This window comes from Heterodontus francisci, chromosome 11 (genome assembly GCF_036365525.1).
Source record: "Heterodontus francisci isolate sHetFra1 chromosome 11, sHetFra1.hap1, whole genome shotgun sequence".
Classification (NCBI taxonomy): Eukaryota; Metazoa; Chordata; class Chondrichthyes; order Heterodontiformes; family Heterodontidae; genus Heterodontus; species Heterodontus francisci.
In genome coordinates, this window is record NC_090381.1 from 113,743,619 (window position 1) to 113,761,071 (window position 17,453).

General features: G+C 48.7%; 1 protein-coding gene across 1 annotated transcript in view; it reads right to left on the reverse strand.

The window, feature by feature from the left end:
- The window catches only part of fndc3ba (fibronectin type III domain containing 3Ba), a 448,154-nt gene that overhangs the window by 225,120 nt on the left and 205,581 nt on the right, over positions 1-17,453 (reverse strand). The window contains exon 4 of the mRNA XM_068042776.1: positions 732-808. Coding sequence (XP_067898877.1) covers positions 732-808 — 77 coding nt within the window. The remainder of the gene's footprint in view (positions 1-731; positions 809-17,453) is intronic.

Consider the following 17,453-nt stretch of genomic DNA (forward strand, 5'->3'; position numbering starts at 1 on the left):
CTTTTACACTCTACCCTTTTTTAAATTCGTTCATGGGATGTGGGCGCGCTGGCAAGACCAGCATTTATTGTCCATCCCTAATTGCCCTTGAGAAGGTGGTGGTGAGCTGCCTTCTTGAACCGCTGCAGTCCATGTGGGGTAGGTACACCCACAGTGCTGTTAGGAAGGGAGTTCCAGGATTTTGACTCAGTGACAATGAAGGAACGGCGATACAGTTCCAAGTCAGGATGGTGTGTGACTTGGAGGGGAACTTGCAGGCGGTGATGCTCCCATGCATCTGCTGCCCTTGTCCTTCTAGTTGGTAGAGGTCGTGGGTTTGGCAGGTGCTGTCGAAGGAGTCTTGGTAAGTTGCTGCAGTGCATCTTGTAGATGGTACACACTGCTGCCACTGTGCGTCGGTGGTGGAGGGAGTGAATGGTTGTAGATGGGGTGCCAATCAAGCGGGCTGCTTTGTCTTGGATGGTGTTGAGCTTCTTGAGTGTTGTTGGAGCTGCACCCATCCAGGCAAGTGGTGAGTATTCCATCACACTCCTAACTTGTGCCTTGTAGATGGTGAAAAGACTTTGGGGAGTCAGGAGGTGAGTTACTCACTGCAGAATTCCCAGCCTCTGACCTGCTCTTGTAGCCACAGCTGGTCCAGTTCAATTTCCGGTCAATGGTGACCCCCAGGATGTTGATTGTGGGGGAGTTAGTGATGGTAATACTGTTGAATGCTTAGGGCGATCTCTTACCTGTGAGATGTAGCCTGGCGGAACGTGAATTGGGGGAATGGATCCATTAGGGGACATCATGGGAACCTCCGCTGGGCCTGCCAATAAAACACACACACACACACACGAGATCAGGGAAAGAAAAAGTAAAAGACTTCACACTCAACAATGGCAGTAAATCCGAGCAACGCCTGGCCTGGATTCAATCAGAACTAAATGTATCAATTCCAAATACTCCTTCATTTCTGCCTTCCCATTGGTAACTCACTGGAATTCTACGGTCATCGGTCACCTCAGCCATGTTTGATTGGGCAGAGTGAGTGACTTGGAAAAGAGAGTGGGAGTGAGAGAGGGAGGAGAGAGAGCAACAGACAGAGACAGAGACAAAGAGACAGAGACAGAAAGAGACAGAGACAGAGACAGACACAGCACAAGACAGTGCATGAGGCAGAGACAGACAGAGCGTGAGACAGAGCCAGAGTCTGAGACAGAGACAGACAGAGAGAGAGAGACTCAAGGGGAAACAGCGGTAACAGGGTCACACCGTGATGTCACACCCTGGTGATGTGACGATCCTCTTTCAAAAGGATTGGGGTTTAGAAGGAGAAGGCAGCAGGAATCTGACATCACAAGGGAAATCTAGCTACATTCAGGGAGCAGAACTATGCAGGTTCCAAAGAGAAAGGGATTGAGGGAGACTGTGAGAGGATAGACAGCCAAGACCAATCTGTGAAAAAAAAAGAGGGAAAGAAAGACTTGCATTTCGATAGCACCTGCCACAACATCAGGACGACCCAAAATGCATCACAGCCAATGAAGCATTTTTGAATTGCAGTCACTGTCGTAATGTAGGAAACGTGGCAGCCAATTTACACATAGCAAGATCCCGCGGACAGCAATTTGAGAATGGCCAGATAATCAGCCTGAGTGATGTTGTTTGGGGGAAAAGCAAAGACCCAGGATAGCAGGGAGAATTCCTGCCATTCTTCAACATAGTGCCATGGAATCTTTTACAATCACCTGAGAGAGCAAACGGGTTTGACATCCCATCGAAAGAGGAGACCTCTGACATCGCAGCACTCCAGCAGTACTGCACCGGGAGTGTCAGGCTGACATCTCTGACATCGCAGCACTCCAGCAGAACTGTACCGGGAGTGTCAGCCCGACATCTCTGACATCGCAGCACTCCAGCAGAACTGTACCGGGAGTGTCAGCCCGACATCTCTGACATTGTAGCACTCCAGCAGTACTGTACCGGGAGTGTCAGCCCAACATCTCTGACATCGCAGCACTCCAGCAGTACTGTACCGGGAGTGTCAGGCGGACATCTCTGACATTGTAGCACTCCAGCAGTACTGTACCGGGAGTGTCAGCCCGACATCTCTGACATTGTAGCACTCCAGCAGTACTGTACCGGGTGTGTCAGCCCGACATCTCTGACATTGTAGCACTCCAGCAGTACTGTACCGGGTGTGTCAGCCCGACATCTCTGACAATGTAGCACTCCAGCAGTACTGTACCGGGAGTGTCAGCCCGACATCTCTGACATTGTAGCACTCCAGCAGTACTGTACCGGGAGTGTCAGCCCGACAACTCTGACATTGTAGCACTCCAGCAGTACTGTACCGGGTGTGTCAGCCCGACATCTCTGACATCGCAGCACTCCAGCAGTACTGTACCGGGAGTGTCAGCCCGACATCTCTGACATTGTAGCACTCCAGCAGTACTGTACCGGGAGTGTCAGCCTGACATCTCTGACATTGTAGCACTCCAGCAGTACTGTACCGGGAGTGTCAGCCCGACATCTCTGACATTGTAGCACTCCAGCAGTACTGTACCGGGAGTGTCAGCCCGACATCTCTGACATCGCAGCACTCCAGCAGTACTGTACCGGGAGTGTCAGCCCGACATCTCTGACATCGCAGCACTCCAGCAGTACTGTACCGGGAGTGTCAGCCCGACATCTCTGACATTGTAGCACTCCAGCAGTACTGTACCGGGAGTGTCAGCCCGACATCTCTGACATCGCAGCACTCCAGCAGTACTGTACCGGGAGTGTCAGCCCGACATCTCTGACATCGCAGCACTCCAGCAGTACTGTACCGGGAGTGTCAGCCTGACATCTCTGACATTGTAGCACTCCAGCAGTACTGTACCGGGAGTGTCAGCCCGACATCTCTGACATCGCAGCACTCCAGCAGTACTGTACCGGGAGTGTCAGCCCGACATCTCTGACATCGCAGCACTCCAGCAGTACTGTACCGGGAGTGTCAGGCGGACATCTCTGACATTGTAGCACTCCAGCAGTACTGTACCGGGAGTGTCAGCCCGACATCTCTGACATCGCAGCACTCCAGCAGTACTGTACCGGGAGTGTCAGCCCGACATCTCTGACATTGTAGCACTCCAGCAGTACTGTACCGGGAGTGTCAGCCCGACATCTCTGACATTGTAGCACTCCAGCAGTACTGTACCGGGAGTGTCAGGCGGACATCTCTGACATTGTAGCACTCCAGCAGTACTGTACCGGGAGTGTCAGGCGGACATCTCTGACATTGTAGCACTCCAGCAGTACTGTACCGGGAGTGTCAGCCCGACAACTCTGACATTGTAGCACTCCAGCAGTACTGTACCGGGAGTGTCAGGCGGACATCTCTGACATTGTAGCACTCCAGCAGTACTGTACCGGGAGTGTCAGCCCGACATCTCTGACATTGTAGCACTCCAGCAGTACTGTACCGGGAGTGTCAGCCCGACATCTCTGACATCGCAGCACTCCAGCAGTACTGTACCGGGAGTGTCAGCCCGACATCTCTGACATTGTAGCACTCCAGCAGTACTGTACCGGGAGTGTCAGTCCGACATCTCTGACATTGTAGCACTCCAGCAGTACTGTACCGGGAGTGTCAGCCCGACATCTCTGACATCGCAGCACTCCAGCAGTACTGTACCGGGAGTGTCAGGCGGACATCTCTGACATCGCAGCACTCCAGCAGTACTGTACCGGGAGTGTCAGGCGGACATCTCTGACATTGTAGCACTCCAGCAGTACTGTACCGGGAGTGTCAGCCCGACATCTCTGACATTGTAGCACTCCAGCAGTACTGTACCGGGAGTGTCAGCCCGACATCTCTGACATTGTAGCACTCCAGCAGTACTGTACCGGGAGTGTCAGCCCGACATCTCTGACATCGCAGCACTCCAGCAGTACTGTACCGGGAGTGTCAGCCCGACATCTCTGACATTGTAGCACTCCAGCAGTACTGTACCGGGAGTGTCAGCCCGACATCTCTGACATCGCAGCACTCCAGCAGTACTGTACCGGGAGTGTCAGGCGGACATCTCTGACATTGTAGCACTCCAGCAGTACTGTACCGGGAGTGTCAGCCCGACATCTCTGACATTGTAGCACTCCAGCAGTACTGTACCGGGAGTGTCAGCCCGACATCTCTGACATTGTAGCACTCCAGCAGTACTGTACCGGGTGTGTCAGCCCGACATCTCTGACATTGTAGCACTCCAGCAGTACTGTACCGGGTGTGTCAGCCCGACATCTCTGACATCGCAGCACTCCAGCAGTACTGTACCGGGAGTGTCAGCCCGACATCTCTGACATCGCAGCACTCCAGCAGTACTGTACCGGGAGTGTCAGCCTGACATCTCTGACATTGTAGCACTCCAGCAGTACTGTACCGGGAGTGTCAGCCCGACATCTCTGACATTGTAGCACTCCAGCAGTACTGTACCGGGAGTGTCAGCCCGACATCTCTGACATTGTAGCACTCCAGCAGTACTGTACCGGGAGTGTCAGCCCGACATCTCTGACATTGTAGCACTCCAGCAGTACTGTACCGGGAGTGTCAGCCCGACATCTCTGACATTGTAGCACTCCAGCAGTACTGTACCGGGAGTGTCAAGCTGGATTTTGTGTTCAAGCCTCTGAAGTGGGACTTGAAAGCGCAAAAGTCTAACTTCGTGAATAGCTATCCACTGAGCCAAGCTGACACATAAAATATACCTGCTTAAGTTACACCAAGATTCTAATCTAATCCATTGGACTGGTCAGCACTGACACTCTCTCACTGATAGACAAAAGCCTATGTCTCTTGTGAAGTCTCAGAGGTTGCATGCACGGCCTTGTGTTGGGGCTAAGCTGTTGAGTTTTCTCCTTGATCCTTTGACCGGAAACTTTCTCCCTATTTACTCTATCAAAACTCCCTCATAATTTTCAACACCTTTATTAAATCACCCCTTAACCTTCTCTGCTCTGAGGAGAATAAATGCAGTTTCTCCAGTCTCTCCACATCCCTCATCCCTGGTATCATTCGAGTAAATCTCCTCTATACCCTTTCCAAGGTCTTGCCATCCTTCAGTCCAGAATGGAACACAATACACTCGCTGGAGCCTAACCAGTGTCTTATAAAGGTTTAGCATGGCTTCCTTGATTCTGTACTCTGCAGTCCAATGATTGCTGTCGAAGTAATGGTGAGGCTAATGGCACTCGCTGTTATTTATACACAAAAACCACGGCAACTTCAGGTTTGGGGAAGATGTGCAGTTAAACTTGGAAATCAAAATGTTTCTTTCTGAGTTGTGTTGCTCCACCTTCAGCTTCGCGAAAACAACATCTCGCCGTCTGGCCCCGCAATGATCTGCAGTGAGCTGAAGGAAATTCCAATATTTGCACGGTAAATACAAAGTAAACTCACCAAGCCTGCGCCGATCTTGATGCCTGCCTAAACTAAAACCTTCTGCACTTCCGGGGTCCGTATCCCTCTATTCCCATCCTATTCATGTATTTGTCAAGATGCCCCTTAAACGTCGCTATCGTACCTGCTTCCGCCACCTCCCCGGGCAACAAGTTCCAGGCACTCACCACCCTCTGTGTAAAGAACTTGCCTCGCACATCCCCTCTAAACTTTGCCCCTCTCACCTTAAACCTATGTCCCCTAGTAACTGACTCTTCCACCCTGGGAAAAAGCTTCTGACTGTCCACTCTGTCCATGCCGCTCATAACTTTGTAAACCTCTATCATGTCGCCCCTCCACCTCCGTCGTTCCAGTGAAAACAATCCGAATTTATCCAACCTCTCCTCATAGCTAATACCCTCCAGACCAGGCAACATCCTGGTAAACCTCTTCTGTACCCTCTCCAAAGCTTCCACGTCCTTCTGGTGTGGCGACCAGAATTGCACGCAATATTCTAAGTGTTGCCTAACTAAAGTTCTGTACAGCTGCAGCATGACTTGCCAATTTTTATACTCTATGCCCCGACCGATGAAGGCAAGCATGCCGTATGCCTTCTTGACTACCTAATCCACCTGCGTTGCCACTTTCAGTGACCTGTGGACCTGTACGCCCAGATCTCTCTGCCTGTCAATACTCTTAAGGGTTCTGCCATTTACTGTATACTTCCCACCTGCATTAGACCTTCCAAAATGCATTACCTCACATTTGTCCGGATTAAACTCCATCTGCCATTTCTCCGCCCAAGTCTCCAACCGATCTATATCCTGCTGTATCCTCTGACAATCCTCACCACTGTCCGCAAATCCACCAACCTTTGTGTCGTCCACAAACTTACTAATCAGACCAGCTGCATTTTCCTCCAAATCATTTATATATACTACAAACAGCAAAGGTCCCAGCACTGATCCCTGCGGAACACCATTAGTCACAGCCCTCCATTCAGAAAAGCACCCTTCCACTGCTACCCTCTGTCTTCTATGACCGAGGCAGTTCTGTATCCATCTTGCCAGCTCCCCTCTGATCCCGTGTGACTTCACCCTTTGTATCAGTCTGCCATGAGGGACCTTGTCAAAGGCTTTACTGAAGTCCATATAGATAACATCCACTGCCCTTCCTTCATCAATCATCTTTGTCACTTCCTCAAAAAACTCAATCAAATTAGTGAGACACGACCTCCTCTTCACAAAACCATGCTGCCTCTCGCTAATAAGTTCATTTGTTTCCAAATGGGAGTAAATCCTGTCCCGAAGAATCTTCTCTAATAATTTCCCTACCACTGACGTAACGCTCACTGGTCTATGATTTACACTTTCTTCTCAGTATTTGCACTGTTCATTTCACCATCCTTCCATTTGATTGGTTAAGGAGTTGCACAGTAACTTGCCCCGTTCATGCAGCTCCTTGATGCCCTGTAGAGGGCACAGCGCTGTTTCCACCTCGCACTGATAGCAATTTGCAGTGGAAGATATCATGGACTTTAAACAGGCACAAGGCACAGTCAGTAACAGTGAGCACAGGACCAGTTACAACAAGCCAAAAGACTTGCAGGTTGATAGGTAAATTGGCCATTATAAGTTGTCACTAGTATAGGTAGGTGGTAGGGAAATATAGGGACAGGTGGGGATGTTTAGTCGGAATATGGGATTAGTGTAGGATTAGTATAAATGGGTGGTTAATGTTTGGCACAGACTCGGTGGGCTGAAGGGCCTGTTTCAGTGCTGTATCTCTAATCTAATCTAAAAAAAATTCTGGGCCTGTGTCTCTCCTAATAAAGCCCAGGATCCTGTATCCTGCTCAACTTATCCTTCCACCTTCACAGACTTGTGTGCGTAAACCCCCAGGTTTCCCTCCTCCTGTACCCCCTTTAAAATGACTAAAATGCACAACCAGGAACATGGGAAAAAGAGGAGGCCATTCAGCCCTTCGATCGTCTTCCGCCATTCAACCATGGCTGATCTGCACCTTAACTCCACTTACCTGCCTTGTCTCCATAACTGTTAATATCCAAAAATCTATCAATCTCAGAGTTGGCATTTTTAATTGACACTACCCCCTCCCATCCACACACAGCCACAACAGTTTGTTGGGGGAGAGAGTTCCAGATTTTCACTCCCCTTTGTGTGAAGAACTGCTTCCTGACATCACCCCTGAATGGCCTGACTTGAATTTTAAGGTTAAATCGCCTTGTTCGAGATTCCCCCCACCTTTCCTAGCCCCCAGCAGAGGAAATAGTTTCTCTCTCTCTACTCTACTGGCTCCTTTGATCATTTTAAACACCTTGATTAGATCAACGCTCAACCTTCTAAACTCAAGGGAATATTGGTGTGCCTGAGCTTGTGAAGAGGAGAAAGTGCCTTTTATAAATTCTTCATTTTCCGGATGTGGAAGTCACAGCAGAAGTAGTTCTGACTGTCACATGGTTTCAGAGTGTGCAAACATCAATGCACCCATCACAGAGCGTGCATGCACGAATGCAACCGTCGCATGGTTTCAGAATGTACATGCATGAATGCGACTGCTGCATGGTTTCAGAATGTGCATGCATGAATGCGACTGCTGCATGGTTTCAGAATGTGCATGCATGAATGCGACTGCTGCATGGTTTCAGAATGTGCATGCATGAATGCGACTGCTGCATGGTTTCAGAATGTGCATGCATGAATGCGACTGCTGCATGGTTTCAGAATGTGCATGCACGAATGCAACCGTCGCATGGTTTCAGAATGTACATGCATGAATGCGACTGCTGCATGGTTTCAGAATGTGCATGCATGAATGCGACTGCTGCATGGTTTCAGAATGTGCATGCATGAATGCGACTGCTGCATGGTTTCAGAATGTGCATGCATGAATGCGACTGCTGCATGGTTTCAGAATGTGCATGCATGAATGCGACTGCTGCATGGTTTCAGAACGTGCATGCACCAGTGCAATCATCGCATGGTTTGAGAGCGTGCATATACCAAACTGATGGTCGTAAGGTTTCAGAGTGCCAGTGCCCCATTGCATGCTGTGAGCATCGCAGGCCTGCTGTTTGAGAGCTGAACAGAGGAAGCGGTCTAATAGTTTGCTCGAAGGATTGTCTGTCCAGGAGATGAATCTTTAATTCTGGATTGACTTCAAAGGGGAAGGGGTTTTAAAACGTGACTGACTCATTGAGATATTTTAGAGAGACGGAATTCAGCAAACTGAAACGCCATTCTTGCCCCCACTCGCGGCCTCTTTATTTAAACAGTTTCCGATCCCTCTCTTGCACAACACACCAGCAACAGCTGGGGTTCTCATACAACGTCAATCCACCCCCGCCCCCAACACCCTCCACCCCCAGAGCCAGCTGTGTCAAAGTACTTTTCCCGATGCCGAGCAATTTTTCACTGACATCCAGCAAATTCATTTTGCAGTCAGAATTCTGCCTTAAGCCCCGATCCCTGCCAGACGAGTGAGTCACTCCAATGGGAAAGAGAGGGGCTGTTCTCTTTCTGCAAACAGCTGGAAACGCTTTTAGAATCCTGAGTTGGATCCCGTCTCGGTTTTACACGAGTTGTTTTAATATTTTTCCAATCCCATCCCATCAGTCCAAATTGCCTGGCACAGGACTGGAAGGTAGGGTGGTGTTTGCTCAGCAGTCCTGTCACATGTCGCAGAAGCATTGCTCTTCCCAGCTGTTGCATGGGCAACCATTTTTGCACATAGAATGATCCCACAAAGAACAGTGAAATGACCTGCTCATAGAACCTTACAACACAGAAGGAGGCTAACCGGCTCATTGTGGCACTGCCAGCTCTATGAAAGATCTATTCAAATAGTCTCACTTCCCCCCACCCTTTATTTCCCCTAAGCCCTGTAACGGTTTCCTCTACAGACTGACTATTTTTGATGATGGTGCTTGAGGGAGAAACATTAGCCATGACACTGGGACCAACTCCCCTGCTCTCCTCCTTAGAGAAGGAAAAAAGAGGTGGAAAGCTTTAGGAAGGGATTTCCAGAGCTTAGGAGCCAGGCAGCTGAAGGCACGGCCGCCAGCGGTAGAGTGAAGGGAGTGGGAGATGCGCAAGAGGAACACAGAGATCTCAGAGGGTTGTAGGGCTGGAGGAGATTAGAGATAGAGAGGGGTGAGGCCATGGAGGGATTTGGGAAATAAGGATGGGAATCTGAAAAGCATGGCTGTGGTTCACTTGTTCTACTGGGTGTACGATCTCATTACAGAGGTCAAGTGTTCATACATTTGCTAAGCTCGCCATTCCTTCACCGTCGCTGGGTGAAGATCCTGGAACTCCCTTCCTAACAGCACTGTGGGTGTACCTACCCCAAATGGACTGCAGCGGTTCAAGAAGGCAGCTCACCACCACCTTCTCAAGGGCAGTCAGTGATGGGCAATAAATGCTGACCGAGCCAGCGACGCCCACATCCCCCGAACGAATAAAAAAAAAGATTTAGACATGAGCACGAAGCAGCTGGCTGTATCGATAAGCCCGTTCAAATTTATAACAATGCCTGTTATGAGCTGTAACTCATCTTGTACACTCTATAGAATTGCTTAAGGAGGCTAGTTCAGGCACGACATGAGGGGAATGCAGCAGATTGGGGGTTAATAACAAGATTACATTAATAAAGGCCTGTTGCCTTGCGGCAGCCCAGGCCTCTCTGCAGTTACAACACATGCCACCAGGTGATGCTCCCCTCAGCTTTTTTTTCACTCGAACCAGAAACCCAGCCCTTTCTAAATGAAAAATAATTGGAACTCTCCTCGGTGATTAAATGTTTTTTTTTAACACTTTTCTTTCGTTCACAGATCTGTTTTTAGCTGGCAATTATCTCAGTTTAGTAACTCTGCTGGCCCGCCTTCATAGCTGAACATGGCAAAGTTCTCTGAATACATTTGAAGGACAACAAAAAAAAATCCCAGAGTCATTTGCTGTTGTTTTTATTCCAGAGCCTGTTTTATTTTTCTTCCTATAAACAGGATATTTGACTGGAATAGTTGACAAACAGCCAGGGAACACATAGAATTTTCCTTCCTCTCACTCTCCCTCCCTCTACCCCCACCTCAAGCCTGCAGAATTCACACCAGAACTCACAGTGCAAACTGTACCAAGAAACAAAACAAAGGGAAGACAGACTTGCATTTCTATAGCACCTGTCACAACCACAGGATGTCCAGGAGTTCGATGCAGCCGATGACGTGCTCTGTGAACTATAGTCACTGCTGTAATGTCGGAAACGCAGCAGCCAATTTGCGCACAGCAAGAGCCCACAAATGGCAATATGATAATGATCAGATAATTTGCTTGAGGTGTAGATATTGGCCCCGAGACACCGGGTAGAACTCCCCATGCTCTCCTCTGAAATAGTGGCCGTCGGATCTTTCACATTCATCTGAGAGCGCAGACAGAGGAAACATTAAACTGAGACCCTGTCTGTCCTCTCAGGTGTTTGTAAAAGATCCCAAGGCTACTATTTTGAAGATGAGCAGGGGAGTTCTCCCTGGTGTCCTGGGAGCAATATTTATCCCTCAACCAACATCATCAAAAAAAATGACCTGGTCATGATCAGATTCCTATTTGTGGGACCTTTTTTTTTTCATTCTTTCATGGGATGTGGGCGTCGCTGGCAAGGACAGCATTTGTTGACCATCCCTAATTGCACTTTACAACCGAGCAGTTTGCTAGGCCATTTCAGAGGGCATTTAAGAGTCAGCTGCATTGCTGTGGGTCTGGAGTCACATGTAGGCCAGACCAGGTAAGGACAGCAGCAGATTTCCTTCCCTCATGGACATTAGCGAACCAGACGGGTACAAATTGGCTGCTGTGTTTCCTGCAATACAACAGTGACTACACATCAACAGAGTACTTCATTGGCTGTGAAGCACTTTCAGGTCATCCTGAGGCGGTGAAAGGTGAAAGGTAAGATATGATCAGCCCAGAAACAGATTGGACAATCTGCCTGTACATCAGCCCAATTGCCGAGGAGCAGAGTGGGGGAAAGTTTGGGGGGGGGGGGGGGATGAGGGAGTGGGTTGGAGAATATGAGGGGAGGAGGGAAGGGAGGGGTGCAGAGAAGGGTGAGGAGGGAAGGGAGGGGTGTGGAGAAGGGTGGGGATATGGATGGAGGGGGATTGAACAGGAAAGAAAGCAAACAACAGCACCGAGAAACAAAGTCTTCTTTCGGGAGCCAAATTAAGTCATAGTTTCCAGACTGAAATGGTCAACACAGGGAGAAGCTGGCTTTGACGGGTCTCTAGATGGAATGAGTTCCAGTTCCCAACTCAGGCTCAGAAAACTGTGCCCAGCTCCTCGAGAGGTTAGAGGCTGTGCGATTCACCACCACTGTTCTCAAACCAGAACTACAGCCGCTACAGTGACAGATCCTCCAGCCTGGAGGTGTTAGCTGAGCATTCAGTCAGAATACTTTAAGGCAAACTGCGAGACGCCTCTCGCGAGCTGCGATAAACAGCTTTGACAGAGCTAGCAATATGCACAGCGTTTGGCAAACACATCTCTGTTTGGCTAGATTCAGAAGCTAAACAGCTACATTCCTCTTACACCACAGTGCCTCAGTCCAGCGGCAGAATCCCTTCCCCCTCCTCTCCATATTCAATTGGCAAAGCCAAATTAAAAAAACACAAGGCCTTCAGGATTGCTTATGGAGACAAAAGTCCCGTTGTTTTGTTTGCAAGGGCTACTGTGCAGGCCAGGCTGCGGGACAACCCAGCACAAGGCAGACAGCTAAAGAGAGGTGCGATTCCAAAAAGCATAAAGGTTCACAACTGGTGACAGAACTTTACTATCAGATAGACCGCCCCCCCCAATCAGTGAACACACACATACAGTAGGTAGCACTCTTGCCTCGAGTCAGAAGTTCGTGGGTTCAAGGCACCCATTTCTGAGACATGAGCACAGGTTGCCGGGTGAACACTTCCAGAGCAGTACTGAGGGAGTGCTGCACTGTCAGAGGTGCTGTCTTTCCCATGAGTCGTTAAACCGAGGCCCTGTCTGTCCTCTCAGGCAAACATAAAAGATCCCGTGACACTATTTCAAAGAGGAGCAGGAATATTCTCCCATCGCCTGAGCCAATATTTATGCCTCAACTAACAGCACTAAAACAGATGATCTGGTCTGTTAAGTCACAAACGTTGCTGTTTGTGGGAGCTTGCTGTGCGCAAATTGGCTGCTGTGTTTCCTACACTGCAACAGTGACTACACTTTAGAAGCACCTGATTGGCTGTAAAGTGCTTTGGGATGTCCTGAGCTTGTGAAAGGTGCTACAGAATTGCAAGTTCTTTCTTTTACATGGGCTCACAATGAATCACAGTTTACCTTCTGTGATTAACGTGATAATTTTTTTTGCAGAGATTAATTCTTTTTACTGTGCATTCACTGTGGAAGTTAAGGGAACAGTACCTCAGTATGAATTGGAAGGGTTGTCTTGAGACAGATGCTGAGAAATACATTCAGAACTGATTTTGAAAACCAATTTGAATGCGCAATAAACTTGCAGACTGGGCATATAATTGGCAAATGAATTTCAATGCAGGTAGGTGTGAGCTTATTATATTTTGGTAAGAAAAATAAGGAGGTCACATATAACTTGGAAAATAAATATCTACATGGGGCAAAGGAGCAAAAAGATCTGACAGTATAAATATGCAAATCTCTAAAGGTTGCAACACAAGTTATAATGGGTTTATTTCCAGAGGGCAGAACTGAAAAGCAAAGTTATACTAAACTTGTATCAGTCCTTTCTTAGTTCACACTTAGAGTATGGTGTACAGTTCTGGTCGCCATATTATAAAAAGGATATAGAGGCACTGGAGAAAGTGCAAAAAAGGATTTACGAGGTTAATACCAGAAGGTTATACTTACTGGAATAGATTGAACAGGCTAGAACTCCTTTAGAAAAGGCTGAGGGGTGACCTGATAGAGTTCTTCAATATTATGAAAGGAGAGAGTATTTCCACTTGTGGGGAAGAGCAAAACTGGAGGCCACCAGTATGATAGTCACCAAGAAATCCATTAGGGAATTCAGGAGAAACCTCTTTACCCAGAGAGTGGTGAGAATGTGGATCTCGCTACCACATGGAGTAATTGAGGTGAATAGTATCGATGCATTTAAGGGGAAGCTGGATAAACACATGAGGGGAAAGGATATGCCGATAGAGTTCAGTCAGGAAGGGTGGGAAGATATGGAGCATAAATGCTGGCATGAACTGGTTGGGCCGAATGGCCTGTTTCTGTGCTGTATATTCTATGTAATTCTTTGTGGTCCTGTGGCTCAATTAATCCCGTTGCCCAGGATACATTGATTTGTAATTTTAACAACGCACCTTTAATGTAATAAGATGTCCCAAGATGTTTCACAGGAGCTTTATCAAACAAAATGACACTGAACCACTTAAGGAGATAGTGGGTCAGGTGACCAAAAGCTTGATCAAAGAGATCGGTTTTAAGGAGTGTCTTAAAGGAGGAGAGAGATATAGGAAGACAGAGAGGTTTAGGGAGGGGATTCCAGAGCTTAGGACCCAGGCAGCTGAAGGCACAGCCACCAATGGTGGAGCGATGGAAATCGGGAGTGCTCAAGCGGCCAGAATTGGAGCAGCAGAGCGATCTTGCTGAGTTGCACAGCTTGAGGAGATTACAGAGAATAAATTTTCACCAATTATTTATTTTGTAATGTTTAGTGAGAAAGGAAATCACTTTGGCAGTTTCCCTTGGATCAGTCTGAACCCCTGACTTCCAGGTCTAGTAGAAATCTACTTCATCACTGTTACTTACCCTCTTCTCACCTCTGACGATGAATCACAAATTAGAGATCCAGTGGTGTGGAATTAATTCATGAATCAATGCTTCCAAAATCTCCAATCCTTTTCAGTGCCATGAGCTGCCACTGAGAGGTGTGAAGGAATGAGAGGCAATTTGCCACTGTTGGCTCCGTACAGTTTCAGAGAACTGATATCTCTGTCCTTCTCTGTAACACCCTATCCCCTCAAACTCCAACACCCCCGAAGATTTTCCTGAGTGCTGGGTTTAGTTCCATTCCTCACAAGCTACAATTATAACTGTGACTCTACTTCAAAAATACCTTAAACATACAAGCATCATAGAACTGTTTTCATTTATTCATGGGATGTGGGCATTGCTGGCTAGGCCAGCATTTGTTGCCCATCCCTAATAACCCTTGAACTGAGTAGCTTGCTAGGCCATTTCAGAGGGCATTTTAAGAGTCAACCACATTGCTGTGGGTCTGGAGTCACATGTAGGCCAGATTCCCTTCCCTAAAGGGCATTAGTGAACCAGATGCAACAATTGACAATGGTCTCATGGGCACCATTAGACGAACTTTTAATTCGAGACTTTTATTTATTAATTGAATTCAAATTTCACCATCTGCCATGGTGGGATTCGAACCCATGGCACCAAAGCATTAGCCAGGGCCTCTGGATGACTAGTCCAGTGACGTTACCACCATGCCACATTCTCCCCTTACTTTCAAGCTCCCCTCTGTGGGATACACCAGCGATTCACTACCTCAACATAGTTCTCACCACGGGTTTGAACCATCCAGGTTCTTGTGCGATATCCCATCCAAGCTGTGTCAGATGACAGCAGCTGAGCAATCACAGTTGGCCGCAATACTCTGGGTTAGAGAAAGACACAACATTCACTGCGTTTCCTGCCCATTCCCCACTCCCTTCACTCCACCATTGGCAGCCATGCCTTCAGCTGCCTGGGCCCTAAGCTCTGGAATTCGCTCTCTAAACCTCTCCACCTCTCTCTCTTCTCCTTTAAGACAGTCCTTAAAATCTACCTCTTTGAGCAAGCCTTTGGTCATCTGTCCTAATATGTCCATCATTGGCACTGTGTCAAATTCCATTAAATACCTGTGATACACTTTGGCACGTCCTGAGGTTGTGAAAGCTGCTGTAGAAATTCAAGTTCTTTCTTTCACTCACCGGTACATCTCCCATATGTCAGGCTTGACACCGAGCTATCCAACTGGGGAGGCCCTCACAGCCATGCCTGATCTGATCCTTGTTCAGCCCCCAATTAAGGGGGCACTGGACAATGATCAGGAGTGAGAATGACGGCTCAGTTATGCCCCACAAACTCTAATCCAAACGACAACAGCTTGCATTTATATAGTGCCTTTAACAGGAACCAGAGTTGATCAGGATAGTGGCTCGACACCCACCTCCACCAATCCCTCGCCACCACCTTAACCCTAGCTCCCCAAATCTCCCCAACCAGCAGAGTTCCTGGGACTGGAGTTAAAACTCACCCTGTGCTTTCCTACAGGAGTCACTAAAGAGGGATCCCAGTTAAATTCACCCTCTCCATTCCTACCCCCTGTCTCACCAAACCCCAGAGCACTGAGGCCGATTGTAGAAACTTAACTGCTGGCCTGAGTGTGACCAGAGGACAATCTCCTGGCCATGTATCAGCAACCATTTGTGTTTTTATAGTGTCTTTCACATAGTAAAACATCCCAAGGTGCTTCACGTGATTATCAAACAAAATTTGACACGGAGCCAACGAAGGAGATATTAGGACAGAATACTGCGGCCAGCTATGATGCCTCAGATGACATCACTGACACAGCGTGGATTGGATATCGCACAAGGACCTGCATGGTTCAATCCCATACTGAGATCGACGTTAAGCGAGTGAATCACCAGTGCAGCCCCAGGAAGTGGAGTTTGAAAGTAATTCTACTGCTGTACAATGCTCATATTTCTCTACAGGTCCAGTGAGGGGGTCATTGAAAAAGAAAATGTACACAGGACAACATTATTCACAAGAAAAAAAATTTGCATTTATATGGCACCTTTCATGACCTCAGGATGACCCAAAGGGCTTCATAGCCAAAGGTTGGAATCTTACTTTGAGGCAGTGGCCCCGCCCACAGGCTAAAAAGTTGCAGGGAGCTGGGCCTGGAATCCACGCAGCGATTTTGTGTGGCCCAAGCCCTTAATCGGTCTCGGTCGGGACTTCCGCCCTCTGAGGCAGGAAGTCCCGCCTCCAAGAGCTGCCAGTCAACCAGACGGCCAGCAGCACCACCGGGAGCGGTGGCCACTCCTGGGACTGTAATCAGCAAGAAGAGGACACTGTATGTCACCCCTCAGACAGGTAAGTGGGGTTGGGGCCTGGCTGGGTCAATCGGCTGCACCCAGTGAGTGGTTGGGAGTTTGGGAATCAGAGAGCAGGGCGGGAGGGTTAGTGTTAGCGGGGGTGACCTGTGCTGCTGTGGGGGGGGGGGGCCTCCGTGGGATAGAGGGTGCCCAGAAGGAGGGACTCCCAGCCCACGAGGACACCACCAGGTATCACTGGGGGGCCTCCTCAGGTGCTGAGGTGCCCATCTGTTGCTGCTAAGCTATCAGCGGTGGAGGGAGGAGGCCTTTAAGTAGCAACTAATTGCCCACCTAAGGGCCTCAATTGGCCTGGGGTGAGCAGGCCGCTGCTAGTAAAATAGCAGTGGGAGGCAGGTAGGCACCGGGACTGCCGTCCCCTCACCTCCCACTCGATTTTACAGCCACCCCTCTCCCCTTCCCTACCAGCCCACTCCCGAAGTGTGGCGGGGGGTGGGGGAGTGTAAAATTCCGGCCAATGAAGTGTAGTCACTGCTGTAATGTAGGAAATGCAGCAAACATCTTGTGCACAGCAAGATTCCACAAAGAGCAATATGATAATGACCTGATCATTTCTTGTTTTGGTGATGTTGGTTGAGGGATAAACATTGGCCAGGTATCCGGGGTAGGGTGGGAAGTGGGGGGAGAACTCCCCTGCTCTACGTTGAAAGCTGGCTGTAGGATCTTTTACCTGAGCAGGAGAATGGGGCCTCGCTTTAATGTCTCATCCAAAAGACCGCACTTCCGACAGTGCAGCACCCCCCTCAGTACTGCACTGGGAGTGACGGTCTGGATTTTGTGCTCAGGTCCCTGGAGTTTAATTTGAGCTCTGTGAGAGAGGCAAATGATGGGGTGATGAGTGTGGCTATTGGA